General features: G+C 50.9%; 2 protein-coding genes across 6 annotated transcripts in view; one reads left to right on the top strand and one right to left on the bottom strand.

Moving 5' to 3' along the window:
• DMTF1 (cyclin D binding myb like transcription factor 1) overlaps positions 1–1,569 on the top strand; it is a 29,636-nt gene extending 28,067 nt beyond the window's left edge. For all 4 annotated transcript variants that reach the window (XM_048062559.2, XM_048062557.2, XM_048062560.2 and 1 more), the window contains one exon: positions 220–1,569. In XM_048062559.2, coding sequence (XP_047918516.1) covers positions 220–329 — 110 coding nt within the window. In that variant the 3' untranslated portion in view covers positions 330–1,569. The remainder of the gene's footprint in view (positions 1–219) is intronic.
• TMEM243 (transmembrane protein 243) lies at positions 1,396–9,339 on the bottom strand. Of its 2 annotated transcripts, none has more exons than XM_066980698.1 (4): positions 9,071–9,339; positions 4,786–4,836; positions 3,824–3,928; positions 1,396–2,082 (listed from the first exon to the last, which is right to left on the bottom strand). In XM_066980698.1, the coding sequence occupies exons 1-4, from the start codon at positions 9,146–9,148 to the stop codon at positions 1,960–1,962; spliced, it is 357 nt and encodes a 118-aa protein (XP_066836799.1). In that variant the 5' UTR covers positions 9,149–9,339; the 3' UTR covers positions 1,396–1,959. The 2 variants fall into 2 exon arrangements, with proteins under 2 accessions (XP_066836799.1, XP_066836853.1); XM_066980752.1 differs by lacking the exon at positions 9,071–9,339 and adding an exon at positions 5,289–6,633.
• Positions 9,340–17,926: the final 8,587 nt, after the last annotated feature.

Genomic DNA, 17,926 nt, shown 5'->3' with positions numbered 1-17,926 from the left:
CAGTAATACCTGGGGAATCCAAACATGAGTCACACTGGTTGCATCCAGGTTAGTCGTGGCTCCCCTTGAAAACTGAACTTGAAAACTGACTAGTTTAATGGAGTAACATTCCTTAAAATTGTTTCAAAGCTCAGACTGCATTTTGTCTCGTGTGTTTTATATATCATGTTATAATGGACCAGTAAATAATGAGTTCTAATGTACGGCATCTCCTGACAGATCCTATCCTACAGCATCACGGAGATGGGTCACACATCATTGGCTCATCACTGGGCAGTCCTGACTCGGAAGATTCAAAGGATGTTGAAGATTTAGTGAGCTGTCACTGAGAGAAGCAGCAGTCGCGTCCATTTTGTATCGACCACGTTCGCGTTGTGAAATCAGTTGCAACCCTGTGCCACGTTTCCAAAGAAAGCAGTCAGTCCATGTCTTTAAACAGAACCTTACAGTTTGAGATGACTACAGTGCACTTTTCCTGCTCAGGCTATTTTACCTCATTTGTGAAGGGTTACAGAGCAGCCAACCGAAGCCTGATGTGCGACGTTTCAGCCAGGGTGTTTCAGTGTTTGAAAGAAGCCCTGTTGGATTGCTCATTGCTAGGATCCACGTGGTCAGTTCTGAGTTGACTTTTTACTAGTGTGCTCAACTGCACACCCTGAAAACTGGACAGAAGTCAAGGATTGTGGACCGTAGCCTCTTAGTGCTGCAGCAAGAACTAGTTTGCACACGTTTCATGAAGAATGGGTGAGAATTTCTGCACTTAACTGACTTTTGTAATACATGGAGCAAGACTGTTACATTTCAGGAAGAAATGTATTCCATCAAAGACTTCAGGGAGCGTGGGCAGCAGCATAAAGCGATGGTCTGCGTTCCCATCTCATCTGCTTTATCAGTACATCTACGGCACAGGACTCGAGACAGATGCTTACTGGGTTGGCCTGGTCTGCTTGTTCCTGAGCAGTCCGTTGCTGGCAACGGATAGAGCTCAGAAAGATCACTTTTGGAAAATCTGATTTATTTTTTTTTCCCCTTCATCACTACAGTAAGCTGAATAAAAAGGGAAGGCCTGTAGGGAAAGGGAAGCTGCTGGAACCCACCAGCTTGTCCCTAAACTCTTTTTTGAAGGTGGTTGTGAGCAGGCTGGAACGTTTGTCTCTCGCTGTTTACATGACACTACCAGCCACCTCTCTGGAGGTGATTTATGCAGCAAGTTACAGGATGGGGGGTGGTGAGGAGGAGGCAAAGTCTTGGAGAAAGCTCTGTGAGAATTTGGGCACAGGGCCTGGAGGCAGAGGAAGCCGATTACTTCCTACATTCAAGGACTGAAACAGACACTAGGCTGAGCAGCAGCCTGTTAGCTAGGGATTGAAAGAAAAAGCTATAGAAATTAAAGACTCGTGTATAAATTATTTTATTTATTTCTGTAATTAGCTCTTCATAATCAAGAGTTGGTCTTTTTCAGTCTGTGGTTTTGTTAATGTGAAAAACAAGTTGTAGTTTCAAATGGTTGCCTAGGGAACAGAAATAATTGTATATTCAGTTTAAACAAAATAAAGAGTATTTGTCTTATGTAACTGTAAGATGCCATTTATTTATACTGCTACAGATCCTTGCAATGCTGCAGTTTATTTGTACAGTAATAAAAAATGCAGGTTTTTTTTCCAAAATGAAAAAGCTTGTGCCATTCTGAAACGTCAGTACAACTGGAATGTTCATTAAGTGCAACAGTAGCTCTTCAGAAAAAAGCAGAATGTCACATCTTATGGCAATAATTCTCCCCGACAAGAGGGGACATTACATATACATTTACATGAAAATCATGTACTGATTGATCCTTGCACAACCCATTTCTTTCCTCTCAGGCTGATCGTCTTCACTTCAACGGCTCAGGTAGAGCTGAGAGCTGAGCTGAAAGCAGTCCGGTCCAGTAGTGTCGGTGCTGGGCATTCCCACTGTCCATCATTTACCCACTTCATGGAAGTACAGGTTGGCACATACACATAGCATGGCGATAGAAAATAATATATAGTAAATCAGGTTCCTGAATTTAGGTTCCAGGTCTCCTTGTCGATACCAGTAGATCTAGAAGAAAGAATGAGTTTGTATTACTTAAAAATGCCAGATATTTCTTCTTAGGAAACTTTCTATAGTAACTGAACTGGCAATTTCTAAAGTTGGATTTATTATTTTTTTGAACAACCTAGCTCTGGCTAGAGAAGACTAAGAACAGAGTCCAGCAAATTTTCTTAACAGTTAAGAAATATCATCTATGTCTGAACATACTTGTGGAATACACCAACAAGAATTTGGCAAGGTGGCTTCCCCCAAAACATGGCTGTCAGTGAAATCAGGGTGCCGGGTTGGCTAAGACACAGGTAGTCAGCTTTCCTGAAGTGTGTTTTTTTGATGCTCAAACCTGGCTACAGCCAGCTCTTTGAGGACAAATGGGACAAAAGCAGCATTTCACCCTACGCCATCTGTCTTGCAGAGACAACCAGCCACGGAGCCATAGCCAGGCACTGACCAGGCGTCGCAGAGCAGCTTCCCAGCTTACCCAGCAGCGAGGGACAGGGCCTCACTGCGGGAACCTCCCCAGATTACGGCTGCAGAAGGAGCTCCGAGTAGGAGAAGCTACAGCAGAGGGAGGAGGCACTCGATACTGTTACCTGCCTCTTCCTTTTTCCTGTGCTCGGGACCAACCCTCAGGATGCTGCAGCTGTTCAGAAGCCGCCCTCTGCTCTTGTACTGTTCGATTGCTTTCTCTCTCAGCCTCAAGCTGTCACCCAGATGAAAACCCGCCTGCTGTAGCTCCCTGGCACCGTGTCTCGTCCCCTGAACCTCAAAGGTCAGTGCCTTCTGCAGGCGCCTGCCCGGCCCCACCACTTCGAGCCTTTTGCTCCGCCACCTCTGCAGTGCAGCCCGTGTCTGCGTTCCCCATCCCGCTGCTCTGCTCTCCGGTCCTAGCTCGTCTCCGCAGGAGGCCACAGGTGCCTGCCGCAGAGGTCACGAGCCCTGCATCACAGCTGTGCTGCTCAGCAGCAGTTGGCGTAGTACGCTGCACTCCGCAGTGCCAAAACTGCTCACCTTTATCACTGACGTGGTTAAGTATCTCTGCGTCCTTCCCCTCCTTCCCCTGCGGTGGCCTTGCAGAATACAAACTGTTAGGGATTTGCCTACCAAATGAGTCACAGTGAGACTCCTCGACAAAAACTGCAAGCTGGTCTCAAGGCCATATAAATACAGCTGGCCATTTAGGGCCGAGCAGCGTGTGGTTCAAGGTAAATACCACAATGCATGTTGTTGCGGAGTATAAATTATTCCTGATGTTGCAATGACACTCCTGAAGTCTCACAAAGATAACTGCCGCCGAAGTTTCACAATGTTAATTACAGATTATGCCTGCACTCTTCCTCAAGCAGCTGCTAATTAGCAGCAGTAAGCTTGTTGTGCAAACACTAAAATAAACCTGACAATAAGCTGATTGTAAAAGGATAACTAGTCGTACAGCTACAAAAAAAAAATAAATGAGGCCTACTGAAGTTTCTGGCCCATGCAAAGAGCTTAAAATTTAAGGGGAAAGGTAACGTCTGAAAGTGCCTGCCCCTGCTCCGCTCCCTGCAGCTCCTCTTCCCTTTCTGGGAGGAGAAATTCAGCGCTGAGGAAACAGCCACCTGCAAACACATCAGGTTGTTGCGCAGGCGGACCTGGAGCTGGAGTTTATATGGGCTGGCAGGCTCCTCTAGGGGAGTAAAGGAGGCACCCCGTAAGTCAGATTTTACTCGTATTTCATCCAGTCGTGCACGGTCGGCAGGGTGGTACTTACAAGTATGCCAGCAGAAATGCAACACAGGGAGATGCAGAAAGCGAAAAACACGTTCACGGGTTTTGGAGGTAGTTGCGGGAAGACAAAAGCACTGATGAGGGTGACCTGTATGGGGGAAAACACAGGTGAACGATTTGCTCTCTCCATCCTCCAGGTCTGTGAAGATGAGAGGCCCCCCGTGACCGCTGGAGCACCACAGCTGCCTGCAGGTTTCTCCTCAGACCCTTGCCAATCTCGTGACCATCAGCTTCAGCGGGAGCTTCAGAGCCCAGAGCTGATCCTCCGTCTGTGGTGGTCTTTGGCTCGTCCGGAAAGTGTGGGGAAGGCAGAGCTCGAGAGCAAGTGACAAGCGACTTCTTTGGAAAAGCCTCTATCAATCTATACGTAAATAGAGGGATGTAAAGAGAAGCAAAGCAAATCTCCTGGGTTAAGCACTTTGTCCACCCTCGGTACATTGGCACAGCACGGATATAAGCTCCTGTCCTCATCGCTTAGGGTCGCTCAGTGTAATCAGCCCTGTAACATCACGGTGGCACACGTTCAACAAGCTGCGTTGCGACCGAGCCGTAAGCATCTGATGGACACTTTCACTCGAAAACTCAAGGATGGGTTTTCTGGGAGCACAGCCAGCCCTGGCCGAATGGAGGCAGCGCAGCCGGCCTCACGGTCTGCCAGGAAGGCCAACCTGCCCAGCCGTGCGGGGCTTTTTGTTGCACACGCAACAGCCAGATCTTAAATCACGGCAGGAGCTCAAACGGCTTGAGGGAAGGCGCTCCCCTTCCCCTGCTGTCAGAATTTCAAAAGACAGGCCCCGAGGTTACCACCCGGACCCCAAACCACTTCAGTCGGTGAAGGTTTGCTGTCCACTGCTGGGAGGAACTGTGGTTTCCACCACCAGCTCTGGTTTCCACCTCGTCGCCTGCGCGAGGCACGAAACACGGGCTGGGACGCGGGGCACTTACCACGAGCAGCAAGGACGTCAAGCCGCCGACGACTAGATTGATGATTCTGTCCTGAGGAGAGAGGAGAATTACACACACACGTGAGGGGAAAAAAAAAAAACATGCAATAACCTACCACACCTAGAGAACTGAATCACCGAGGACCCCTGTTACCAAAAAAAAAAAGCCTGGTTTAGCCTCAGTGCCTAAGGGGGAGCAGCTTGATGCTGTCTTAGGTGGGAACCTGTGGGCTGCTGGCAAGGAGCAGCGTCTCCCCCTCCCCAGTGTCCCCGCCGTCACCAACAGACAGGGCAGAGAGCTCCCAGCGGAGCAGGACACGGGAGGAAGGCAGGAGCAGTCGGTGGCGGAGGAAGCACCGGGTGAGAGCTGAGCTTAGCCTGGGAATGAAGCCCTCCAAGGGGTTTGTTCCTCCACGGAAAACCAGACCATTTGTGCTCCTGCACCTTGGGAGCCACCAAGAAAACCACCGCAGAGTGCAAAAAAAGGAGCTTTAAGAAACGAACCCGGACCAGGTTAGCAGAAGCAATAAACAGGACAAAATGCAGCATCACCGCCTCCCTGCGAGCACACCGGGACTCCTGCAGCTGGGCTCTTCCACCTGAGCTAGTCCGAACGAGGTTGGCTGTGAGTTCTGCACCGAACTGAAGCCAGGGGGGTCCCCGACCCCAGCGGTAGCTCTGGTCTAGGAGAGGCCGATGGTTTCGCTCTGCTCTTGCTCTGCCGAGCCCACAAAGCCGATTTTACAGAGGGGGGGACGGAGTTTGCGCTTGGGCTCAGCTCCCTGCTGACAAAAGAGGCGGCAGGAGGTCGGCAGCTGGGTCGTGCTGCCACGGGGGGAGAGCTTTGCAAACGCAGAGGGAGGGGAGATGGAGCTGAGGAGGCTGCGGAGCAGCAACAAGTGGCCATCCCGTGTGACCGACCTAACGAGTGTAAAATCACCGCAGGGAGGCCGGGAGGGAGCTACGCAACCACACACCCGAGGACAGGAAATACCGTACAGGAATGGTTTTAAATTTCGGGGTTAAATGTCTCTGAATTAACCCCAGACCTGGCAGGGGGGCAAACTGGGCAGCAGACAAGCCGGGTCCGGATGCCGGCGGCGGAGCAGCTTCGCAGCGCTTTTGCAGGTCCCCGCGGGTCAGGGCTTTCCCCGCACTTAAACCCGGGGGCGCTGAATTTTTTTCCAAACGCGCCGCCGGGCAGAGCGAGGTATTTCAGGATCGGGAGATTACAGCCCCCGATCCCGCAATCCCAGGCTCGGCAAAGCAGCGAGGGAGAGGCTGCGTTCCCCACTGACGCTTCAGCTCCGGGCGGCTTAGCGCAGCGAAAAGGTTAAAAATACGCGAGCAAGAGGCCGAGACGGTTAAGGGGATTGGGGATGATGGAGCCTTTCACCTCCGGGCCGTGTCCTGGAGCATGCTCCTGCCCGGGAGGTGCTCACACGGGGGCTGCGACGCGTGGTGCCCTACGAGCGGGACCACCCGCTGCCGCACAGCCAACCCGGAGAATTATTCTTCCAGGTCGAGCATCACCTTGTTATTACAGGCGCCGCAGGGACCCCCCTTGGCACGGCATCCACCGGGGTTCATCGCTGCGAGGAACAAGCTCCTGGCTGCGCGGACACGGCCCCAAAGAGACCTGAGGGCCTTGGGGAGGATGGGGGAACGGGCTTGGGTCCCCGGAGGGTGACACCTCACATTTTGTGCCTTCCATCAGCAACTCCAGATGATCGGAGGCAATCGCAGCGGGGCTCCAGCACATCGCAGCCACAGGGGACGCCTCAGTGTCAGGTCAGACGGCACGGGACTGCAGACAGTGTTACCCCACACCCTACAGGGGACAAGCTCACGGCCCCACTGACCGCTCCAAGACTCGGAGACATCCTCACCAGCTCCTGGCTGCCGTTTTGTGCCTCTCCGCCTCTCCGAGAGCATCCACCCGGCTGTATTTAAACGTTCCCGTCACGGAGGAGCCCGAGCAGCTCCTGCTTTTAGCTTCTTCCTCGAGAAATCCCGCAGCTGGGATGCTCGGTCCCTTCGCCACTTTACCGCCGGTGCCTTCGTGTCGCTCTGCCTCCTGCCACAGCTGCAGCCATGGTAACTGCAGCTGAATTTACGTCTCCCCGTCGGGATAACATCGGGATAACACCGCCTCGCTGCGCTCCTCCTCCCAGGCTACACATCCCGACCCCACAGGCTGGCTTCAGCCCCAAACCACCGGCTTGGGGACCAGGAGAGCGCAAGAAGGTGAGAAGAGGAGGCGGCTCAGGGAGAAAAGCGTGGCAGAGGGAAGGGTTTTGCCTCCCTTCTGAAGCTGCCTGGTTAATTTGGGCACTGTCAGGATGCCTGGAAGTCCCAAACCCCTTTCGGCACATCTCCGTGGTCCTTCCCACCCCACCAGCCAGCTGAGAAGCCCCCAGCCTCATCCCATGGCTAAGGCCACCCCGTGCCAAAAAGCAGATCGGTGCCCCGCCACCTCCAACAGCACCGTGCCCGTGCGCTTCTCCCTCCAGACCCGCTCCCATTTTGAGGCAAAGTTCGCCGGTTTTGAGACAGAACATTCCCAGCTCCGGACCTCTCCGGCGTTTGTTCCTAAGCAACCCCCGGGAAATCCCAAAGGAACCATTCAGCGCCGCACAGGGAGCCTTTGTCCCTCTGCCACCAAGAGACCACTCGCTGCCTGTCCCCTACAACAGGCTTCCCCCAACAAATACATGAATAAAAATCAGTGGGGCCCCATGGGATGGGCGTGGGGTGCCGTGCAGGATGCTGGATCCACGTCCGAGCACATGAACCGATATGCAATATTTCTTATTTTCCGCTACCCGTTGCAAGCAGAGCTGCAACCGCAGAGAGAAGGGAAGCAAAGGGGAGCAAAGGGATCAAAGAAGGGGAGCCGCACAAGTCCAGGATCGAAGGCTGGACCGGGGACGGAGATTTTGGGGTTTGGCAGGGGACCTGCACAGCCCAGTCCTGCTGCCAGGCTCCGGTGGCGCCACCGAGACCCCAGGACCTGCCTGGTTATGGCAGCTTCCCCAAACCCCGTTTTTGGCTTCCCCGAATCCCTCAGCTGTGCACCAGCCACCCCATACAGCTCCCCTCACCCCTCGTTCATCCCCTTGCAGGTCCCAAGCCCCCAGCAGGTCCCATTTTGCACCCCCCCAAGAACAACCCCATATCATTTCACCCTGCATCCCCCCAGACAGACGCACATCGCCGGCTGTGCTCTCGTAACGGGGCTCGAACCCGATCCAGGAACCACCTGCACCCCGGATTTTGGGGATTTAGGAGGGAGTCTGACCCCATAAACACCCCCGTGCCCCAGCTCCCGGCCCCCACCCCAAAGCCGGGAGGCTTTGGGGGGATTACAGGGGATTGACACCTGCGGAGCCGGCGCCGCCGCACGTCACCCACCGCAGTGCACCCCGGATCGACGGGGGGAGGGCACCAAAGGGAGCCCCCCCCCAGCAAACACCCCAAAAAATGGGTAAAATGCAGCTCAATGGGGTCACGGCCCCGGGGAGGGGGGGGCCAAACCCCTTCCCCAAACCTTGGGGCTCCCCGCACCCGGAGCTGCTGCTCCCCATCGGGGCTGGGGCATCAGAGGGTGCTTGGGGGGCGTTATGTGGAAGTTTGGGTTTTTTTTTGGAGGGGGGGAGTTGGGGAGCTCCTCTTTTTATTTGGAGGATGGGTCTGGCTTTGGGGGATTGTTTTGGAGCTGTGGTTTTTGCTTTATTTCTCGGGGGGGGGGGGGGATATTGGGCAGGACATTTTTGTATTTTTGATTTCAGGGACTAATTAGGAGGGAGGCTGTGGGGTTTATTTATTTATTTACAATTCTGGTCATTCAAAGGGTGTTTTTTCTTTTAGGATTTTGGGATGTCTTAGGTTTGGGTTTTTTGGTTTTTGGGTTGTTTTTCTTTTTTGGTTTTGCTTTTTTGTTTTGTTTTTTTTTTCCCTTTGGGGGCAGCTTTGCTGTTGTCCCGGGAGGAAGGAAGGGGGGGGGGGGGGGGGGGGGGGGGGGGTCGATTTTTTCTTATCCTGCGGATTTTCCTCGTTTGTTCCCCTGCTTTATTTCTCTCCCAGGTCTCGGGCAGCTTCTTTCCATCGGGTAGGGACCTGGGGGGGGGGGCTGCTCTCGCAGACAGAGCAGGGGGGGGCACCGCTGGGGACCCCTCCCTCCGCCCTTCTCCGCCCCCCCCCGGGGGGCTGCTTCCCACCTCGGGGGGGGGGGGGGTGTCCCTCCTCCGTTTTCGGGGTGCCCCCCCCCCAGCGGACCCCCTTACCCTGGCCGAGGTCTCCCCGAAGAGCGGCCGGCTGTCCGGCCCGCCGGTGCCGTAGGTGCGGGCGGCGAAGCCCTCCATGGTGCGGGGGGGGCCGCGGCCTCATGCTGCGCCCCGCTCCGCTCCGCGCCGCGCCGCCACCGCCACCGGCGGGCCCGCAGCTCCCGGCTCGGCTCGGCACGGGGCGGAACGGCTCGGCCCGGCTCGGTACGGCTCGGTACGGTACGGCTCGGTACGGTACGGCCCCTCTGCAGGGGGGGCTGCGCCGCCCGGCCCCGCCCGGCCGCTGCGCGCACACCGGGGGGGGGGCGGAACAAGGAGGGAGGGAGGGGAGCTTGTGCCGCTGCTTCGGGGTGGTTTGGTTTGGTTGGGTTGGTTTTATTTTATTTTATTTTATTTTATTTTATTTTATTTTATTTTATTTTATTTTATTTTATTTTATTTTATTTTATTTTATTTATTTTATTTTATTCCATTTTATTCCATTTTATCCCATTTTATCCCATTTTATCCCATTTTATTTTATTCCATTTTATTCCATTTTATTTTATTCCATTTTATTCCATTTTATTTTATTATTTTATTCCATCTTATTTCATTCCATTTTATTCCATCTTATTTCATTCCATTTTGTTTCATCATTTCTTTATTTATTTTATTGTATTCCAATATTCCGTAATTCCGAATTCCATTTTATTTCATTTTATTTTATTCCATTGTATTTCATTCTATTGTTTTTCGTTTCGTTATTTCATTTCATTATTCCATTTCATTTTATTTCATTTCATTTTATTTCACTTCATTTTATTTCATTTCATTTTATTTATTTTACTTCTTTTTATTTTATTTCATTTCATTCTACTTCATTTCATTATTTCATTTTATTTTATTTTATTTTATTTTATTTTATTTATTTTACTTTATTTTATTTCATTTCATTCTACTTCATTTCATTTCATTATTTCATTTTATTTCGTTATTTCTTGTCCTTTCATTACTTCATTTTACGAAAACGTCGCGCACTGGGACAGGCTCCCCAGGGACGCGGTCAGGGCACCAAGCCCGTCGGCGTTCCAGAAGCGTTTGGGCTGTGCTCTTGTCATGCGGTCTGCATTTTTGGGCAGGCCTGTGTGGGGCCAGGAGCTGGACTCGATGATCCTTATGGGTCCCTTCCAGCTCGGGATATTCTGTGATTTTATGATTTTGCTCCGTTTCATTTCACCTGGAGCACCTCTCGTATGGGGACAGGCTGAGAGAGCTGGGCCTGGTTAGCCTAGAAAAGAGAAGGCTGAGGGGAAACGTCATCGCTGTGTATAAATATCTGACGGGAGGGTGTCGAGAGAATGGAGCCGGTCCCTTCTCAGTTGTGCCCAGTGACAGGACGAGAGGCAAAGGGCACGAACTGAAGCACAGGAGGTTCCGGCTCAATACGAGGGGGCACTTCTCTACTGTGAGGGTGGCGGAGCACTGGGACAGGTTGCCCAGAGAGGTTGTGGGGTCTCCTTCTCTGGAAATATTCAAAACCCACCTGGATGCCATCCTGCGCAATGTGCTCTAGGTGATCCTGCTCGGCCGGGGTGATCTTCAGAGGTCCCTTCCAACCTCAGCCTTTCTGGGATTCTGTGGTTTTATCCTATTTCATTTTACTTTATTCCCTTCCCTTCCCTTCCCTTCCCTTCCCTTCCCTTCCCTTCCCTTCCCTTCCCTTCCCTTCCCTTCCCTTCCCTTCCCTTCCCTTCCCTTCCCTTCCCTTCCCTTCCCTTCCCTTCCCTTCCCTTCCCTTCCCTTCCCTTCCCTTCCCTTCCCTTCCACTCTTCTCTACTCTACTCTACTCTACTCTACTCTACTCTACTCTACTCTACTCTACTCTACTCTACATTTTACTCTATTCTACTTTATTCCATTCCATTTTTTTTTCCTGAAAGTTTCTGGCTTGTGATGCGGAGGGAAACTTGCGCGGCTCAGTGGCAGGAGGCAGGTGAAGGTCACCGAGCTGACTCTTGAAGAAAGTCACGTTATTTTAGTGAATTTATTGAAGCTGATACCATGATTTCAACAGATTCATTTTTTATTATTGCTGTTGCGGTGTTTTTTTTAGACATCTGATGCCGGCAGAGCTCAAAAATGAGCTTGCAGGGTCTCTCTATCCGCCCGCGTTAAGCACATGAAGTAGATGAATGCAGTGATTACTCCTGGAGCTGAGATTTGTGACAAGGGAATATTTTTGCTCTATCCCTTAGCCAAGGTTTTTGCCCGTGCTTGCCAAGTGACACCCGGTGCAGACATTCCCGGCCTCCACTTGGCTGCTAGCTGGCAGCTGCCTTTTCACAGCTGAAGACGGGTTTGTGTGCACGAAAGCCCGATTATTTTTATTACTTATTTTTTTGTAACTACATCAGTTGGTCTCACAAAACAAGTCTCCTCTTGGATATCCCCGGACCATCATGGCCACATTTCTCCAAATGCATTTTAGGACAAAAATAAAGCGATTAACATGCAGTAGATGTTGAGGCTCCCAGGACAGATTTAACTTTTTTCATTGAAATTGGCCCTTTTGTTTCCTCCCGACCTTGTTTCCCCACTACTACCTGCTGTCATCTCCAAGACCTCCCAGGGACTTTGAAAGACACTAAATAAAAGACCTGAAAGAAACGACAAAGCCACAAATGCCGTGTTATCATTTGGTTGGGGGCCCTGTTGCTGCTCACCCCTCCATCCAAGGTCTCCCTTTAACCACTGGCCGCTGCTCGGAGAAGCTCTCGAGCAAGCGAGCCATGAAAGCAGCCACTTTTCTTGCGAAACATTTCAGCCACAGAGGTGAAAGTGGTGCCGGTGCTGCTTGGCCCCGGGGCTCGTGCTGTGTACACAGGGGCCCGGCGCCACTTGATCTCCACTCAGCCTCTCGTGGTCAACGCGCTTGAAGACCAAAGCACCGCAACTTCAAAGCTGAATTATACTGGATTCAAGCAAGGACAGAAAATTACCAAGCTTCCTCCTTCGCTTTGTCTTGAGCTTGACTTTTCCCTGAGCTGAAGTGTTGGATGGAAAGTCAGAAACACCTCCCGTAACCCTCCGGCGTTTGCTCCCATGCTCGCTGCTTGGTGACGGAGGATCTCCAGGACACATGGAGAGACTCTTCATGTCATCTTGATCCACTCAGAAGAAAAATCCCACGGGGTGAGAGGTGTTTCCTACCGACATGCAAGTGCTCTTGACCTACGGAAATGTCGCAGTTGGGTTTTCACTGATTTTCCAGCAATTTCATGTATTCCTGAGCACCCTCTGGCTCTGCCCAGATAAATACCGAGGTTTGTGTCGGGTCTGGCTGGAGGAGAGGGACCGTGGAAGTCCCCTGCATCACATACTGCATTTATGCTTGGAGTTACAGCTCGAAATGGACACAACCATCTTCAACAGCTATTGACTAATCACCAATAATTAAGAACAGATGCAAAATACAGCCATAACCTGATGAAAACACAAACTATTACTTGTCCATGTAAAGCATTAATAGATCAGATGAAGACACCAACCAATGGCACTCAAACACACCCTACAATAGCTGGTTCCCGTAAGACCAGTAAAACCATTTACCTGGTGTTCACCATTGGCTTCACTTACATAGCTCAGTACCACACCTCAAATATTGTGTTCAGTTTTGGGCCCCTCACCCAAACTGATTTATGTCCCTCCAGGACATAAATCGACAAAAACTCCCTTTCTGTTGTTTCCTTCCTTACCCGTCATCAGTGCCTCCAGCATGTGAAGCTCTAAGATTTTGGTAAGAAGGCGATCTCTTAGACTGATCAGGAGTAAGAAGACTGGACTTCATCTTTAGATCTCTAGAACAATATTTTCTCTTATCAAATGCCAGTAGATAACATCCACTAGGTTGACCTCCACGATGCTGTAGTCTGTGGTCTGCAGATCACAGTCCCAGTGAGCCAGTGCTTTGGTGCCTACAGGAGCAGCACCGAAGTCACAGGGGCGGTTTGTGATAGCTGGTGCTCCTGTGAGCTGTCACATAACCCTGGGACAAGCCAAACGCACCCTGAAGGGCAAAAAGTGCTCAGGTGTCCATGCTGCTGTCAGAAGAGGAGAGTTACTCAGCCCATGGTTTGCTGGGATATCTCATTTTTTTAAATGCTACATGTCTTCTCAACCAGTCTGCATCTCCCACCTGGACCTTGTGTATCAAATGGAGGTGACACGTTCCGTTAGGAGGCAGCAACCCTCATCTGATGAGTGCAAATCGGACCGAGCCATTAATGCATCGGATCCAAGAGCACACAGCAGATTTAGCAGCTGACTCAGCCGAGCATCTGGTTTCATGGCACAAACAGCTCAATAGATTGCATTTCTGTCTCTGGGTGACACTTGCTTGGCAAATGCTGCGTCTTGTTGAGCTGGGACCTCCTCAATAGGACACGTTTGGATCATTAGGTGACAAATGTCCCGTGGGAGCCGGTCTGGTTTTCCACGAGATCCTAGTCCGTGGCAGCAGTTATCTCAGCGAGACCTCTGGTTCGTGCACGTGGTCCTGTTCACGAGTTTCCTTCTCTCTGTCAGGGCACGATGCAGCTGAATTCCTCCGGAGGCTGGAGATGAATGACTCTTTGTAGCAAGAGTCCGCAGGGAAGGGAAAAACACAAGCTAAGATTCAAAAGTTTCTTTGAGAGATTGTTTATTGAGAGCTGTACAGGAATAACAGCAGCGAGAGCAGCGCGGGCGTATCAAGACTCATCATTCGTTTAGGGACTAACAGGGATTTCTGCCCCACGCTGAGATTTGTCTGTCATAAGTGGAAAAGGAGGAAAAAGATTTCTGTGTCAGTCATATGATATTCATGAGCTGACGTAGTGTAACAGAGGCAGAGGCTGCTGAGATCCTAGGTGAGGAATTTCCACAGGAAAAAGGAGTGATTTACGCCACCGAATAAGCTACCAGTGAGTTTCCATCTGGAGTCTTGGCATCATTTTTGTCACTCAAACTCAGGACAGACTACTCCGTTCTGCAACAGGTCAGAGAGGAGCTCAGTGGTAGGATGGGTGATAAGGCAGGGTCTGTCCTACATGGAAGGATGGAAAAGCTCAGCTTGGTTAGCCTGGCAAAAGAGAGGCCAAGAAGGGATACTGTGTTTTTTATTACACAGCGCAGGAAGGAATAAATGCTAGGGAATGAGATAAAATGTTTAAGCTAATGGTTTATGCTGGCACAGAAACAAATGGCTATGAGTGATGTACCTGTAGTACCGTGTTCAGACTGGGAGATTTCAGTCAATCGAAGGAGCGAAGCTTAGGACAGCCTCTTAGGTGGAACTGCGGGAGCAGATAACCAGATTGCTTTAAGGATGGAGTTTGATTTACGAGAAGCAATATGAGGTGTGAGAAGGGAATTGGCCTGGAAACCAGACGTCCTTTTCAACCTGAAGTCCTCTTTCTACAAGTGCAAGCTCAGCAAAAAGATCAATTTGGCAGCAAGCCCTATTCCACCCGCTGCACTTTAATGCGTTTGGTGTGGTCCCACTCCTGCAGCCAGAGCTCCAGCAGCAAACCCTACGGACATCACGAGGCTGATACACAACTCATGAATCCAAGAGCAGGATCAGGCTTTGGTATGGCTTTGGTTTTCTCTCACATATCCACTGAGCTCATATTTCAATGTTCAATGTCAAACTTACGAAATCTCCCTTGGAAAATGGGACCATGCCTCCAGTCTTGGCACGTGTGGTTGAAGACCTCTCTACCTTACCATTTATGTTAGTACTCAAAATACATGTCTCATCCTCAGTGCAAATGCCATAAATGTCCCTAATGGATATTCCATACCTTACGCTGTGGGGCAGCAACGCAGCATGGGTGTGCAGGGTGGCTGCACAGTGTTTCCACTGATGCTCAATGATACGACAGGTCATACAACAGAGCTGTGGTTAAAGCTTTCCACCACATTTCAAAGCTTAGGAGATCCTCTGTGTCCTCTTTGCTACCTGACAGAAATGAACAACTGATAAAAAGATCTGCCCCATTTGCTTAGTGATTTTTTTGAAACTGAATCAAGCTCTGTTGTCTGAAAATAAAAAACAAGCTGCTACCATCAAGTTCAAAACAAGAACATTTACAGAATCCCAGAATGGTTTGGGTTGGAAGGGACCTCAAAGCCCCCCCAGTGCCACCCCCTGCCATGGGCAGGGACACCTCCCCCCAGCCCAGGCTGCCCAAAGCCCCATCCAGCCTGGCCTTGGGCACTGCCAGGGATGGGGCAGCCACAGCTCCTCTGGGCAGCCTGGGCCAGGGCCTCACCGCCCTCTGAGGGAAGAATTTCCTCCTTATAGCTAATTAAAATCTCCCCTCTTTTAGTTTAAAGCCGTTCCCCCTTGTCCTACCACCACACCCCCTGACACAGAGTCCCTCCCCAGCTCTCCTGCAGCCCCTTCAGGCCCTGGCAGGCCGCTGGGAGGTCTCCCCGGAGCCTTCTCTTCTCCAGGCTGAACACCCCCAGCTCCCTCAGCCTGACTCCACAGCAGAGGGGCTGCAGCCTCTGATCATCCTCGCGGCCTCCTCTGGACTTGCTCTGATACATCCCTGTCCTTGTGCTGGGCCCCAGAGCTGAACGCAGGCTCCAGGCGGGGTCTGACGAGAGCAGAGCAGAGGGGGACAGTCCCCTCCCTGCCCTGCCGCCCATGCTGCTTTCATAGAATCACAGAATCATTAGGGTTGGAAAAGCCCTCCAAGATCACCTGGTCCAACCATCCCCTACCACCAATATCACCCACTAAGCCATGTCCCCAAGCACCACGTCCAACCTTTTCCTGAACACCCCCAGGGACGGTGACTCCACCACCTCCCTGGGCAACCCGTCCCAGTGCCTGACTGCTCTTTCTGAGAAGAAATGTCTCCTCATTTCCAACCTGAACCTCCCTTGGAACAACTTTAAGCCATTCCCTCTACTTCTATCACTAGTTATCTGTGAGAAGAGGCTGACCCCCAGCACACATTGCCGGCTCATGTTGAGCTTCTCATCCACCACCACCTCCGGGGCCTTCTCCTCAGGGCTGCTCTCCATCCATTCTCCACCCAGCCTGGATTTGTGCTTGGGATTGCCCCGACCCAGCTGCAGGGCCTTGCACTTGGCCTTGTTGAACCTCAGAGGCTCGCACAGGCCCACCTCTCAGGCCTGCCCGGGTCCCTCTGGATGCCATCCCTTCCCTCCAGCCTGTTGACCGCACCACACAGCTCGGTGTTGTTGGCCAGCCTCCTGAGGGTGCACTCGATCCCTCTGTCCACGTTACCGACAGAGGTGTTAAACAGTGCCAGCCCCAGTACTGACCCCTGAGGAACACCACTTGTCACTGTAGAAGGCCACCAAATTTGTCAAGCATGATTTGACTGCCACAGTTTTGACGCCCTGTTACACTGAGTCACTTTGTTCTGCAATATCATTCTTCTATGAAAAGCAGGTACGCTTTTCTGGTCAGAAATAAAAGCCTAACTGTTATTTTGTTGTTGTTGTTGTTGTTTTTAATGCCTAAAATAATATATAAAGAAGTCTCAGATGGTTTAATACGGCAATGGTTTGTTCTGATCAGGCTACATACAGTTTCCCTTCCCTTGCTCTTGTTTAGTATGCTTTACATTTATCACAACCGGCTGTGTTTAAGTGTCAGAGCTGTTCCAAGGCTATACACTAAGCTGGAGCTCTCCTTTCTCAAAAAATAGTCCTGGCATTGCTTCCAAGAAACAGATTTGGCACATAAATTGCAGAGAGCTTTGGAGTCTTTTCAGAACATCAGCTCCACCGACTCATAAAGAAAAACAAATTCTCTCCTCTAATATTTTATTTATTCTAAAGGCCATCATGTGGTTTTCCCTGTTCTCTGGGTGAAGATTTAATTCAGCACACGTATGAAAACTTCAACATATCCCAAAGCTAACTATATATCCTTGCCATTGATGCTGCTGCCCCTGTAACTCCTCAGCTGGCTGCCAGCCGGCTGCACCGTCCTTAGCTCTGCAGGTCCTTCCAAGTGGTCCGGTGCCCTGGGTTTTGGGATGCATCCCTTTGTTCCGTAGCTCTTTGTTTGTGCTGGCTCTCTGCTGCGATTTATCTCAGTCCTGGCTCCAGCAGCAGCAGCCACTGCTCTGCCATCTCCTTCCCCGTAGCGATTTCAGCTTCTCAGCATCACGGTTAGTGATTACAGGCTGGTAATTGGGTTTTGCACCATTAAATCAGCCCCCAGCACGATGGCCTTTGGGCTGTTCTATTTGGCATGGTCTTTTTTTTTTTTTTGAATGGATGTGGTTTTCTTCGGAGCTTTCTAGCAAAGCTTCCACAAACCAAGATTCCTGGAGGACCCCGGAGCTATTTTTGCCTTTGATTTCAAGTCCAAAGGAAAACTGATTATCAAACCTGCTTTGTTAAAATGGACTTTAAACTCATCTCTGTCCTAACAAATAATCAAACAGCCACCCCAAGGAAATGCTGTGGAAAAAGAAAGAAGTGGACAAACCATCATAGCACTGGGATCTCCCAAAAGAGGTGCATTCATCTCCATCCATGGAGAGGTTCACTCAACCCTGGCAGACCATCAGTGGGAAAAACAGCTGGAGGACTTGTGGCTTGCTGGTGTCACCTGCATAGAAAAGGACGTGAGTTGTTCCATCAAGTCCTGCAATTCTGGGCTTGTACATTTGCCCTTGCATGTGCCACAGGGATGTGCCCTGCTGAGAAGACACAGGATTTCTGAAGGTTGCTCGTAGGAAGAAAACAGGAGCCAAACCCTTTATGTACTGCAGTTCCCACAGTCAAGTTTACTTAGTAGCTGCCTGTAAGGACCAAAGGATCTCTAAACTGACATCAAGC

This window comes from Anser cygnoides, chromosome 1, assembly GCF_040182565.1.
Source record: "Anser cygnoides isolate HZ-2024a breed goose chromosome 1, Taihu_goose_T2T_genome, whole genome shotgun sequence".
In the NCBI taxonomy this organism is placed as follows: Eukaryota; Metazoa; Chordata; class Aves; order Anseriformes; family Anatidae; genus Anser; species Anser cygnoides.
The sequence above is the reverse complement of the archived record's forward strand: the minus strand, read 5'-3'. Positions and strand labels throughout refer to the sequence as shown.

Bases quoted from the DNA above. Each gene is read 5' to 3' on its own strand.
- TMEM243 (XM_066980698.1), bottom strand. From the start codon at position 9,148: ATGGAGGGCTTCGCCGCCCGCACCTACGGCACCGGCGGGCCGGACAGC. The intron at 4,837-9,070 runs GTAAGGGGGTCC...CTCTCTCCTCAG, and splicing joins TCGGGGAGACCTCGGCCAGG to GACAGAATCATCAATCTAGT. The intron at 3,929-4,785 runs GTAAGTGCCCCG...TCCCCCATACAG, and splicing joins TGACGTCCTTGCTGCTCGTG to GTCACCCTCATCAGTGCTTT.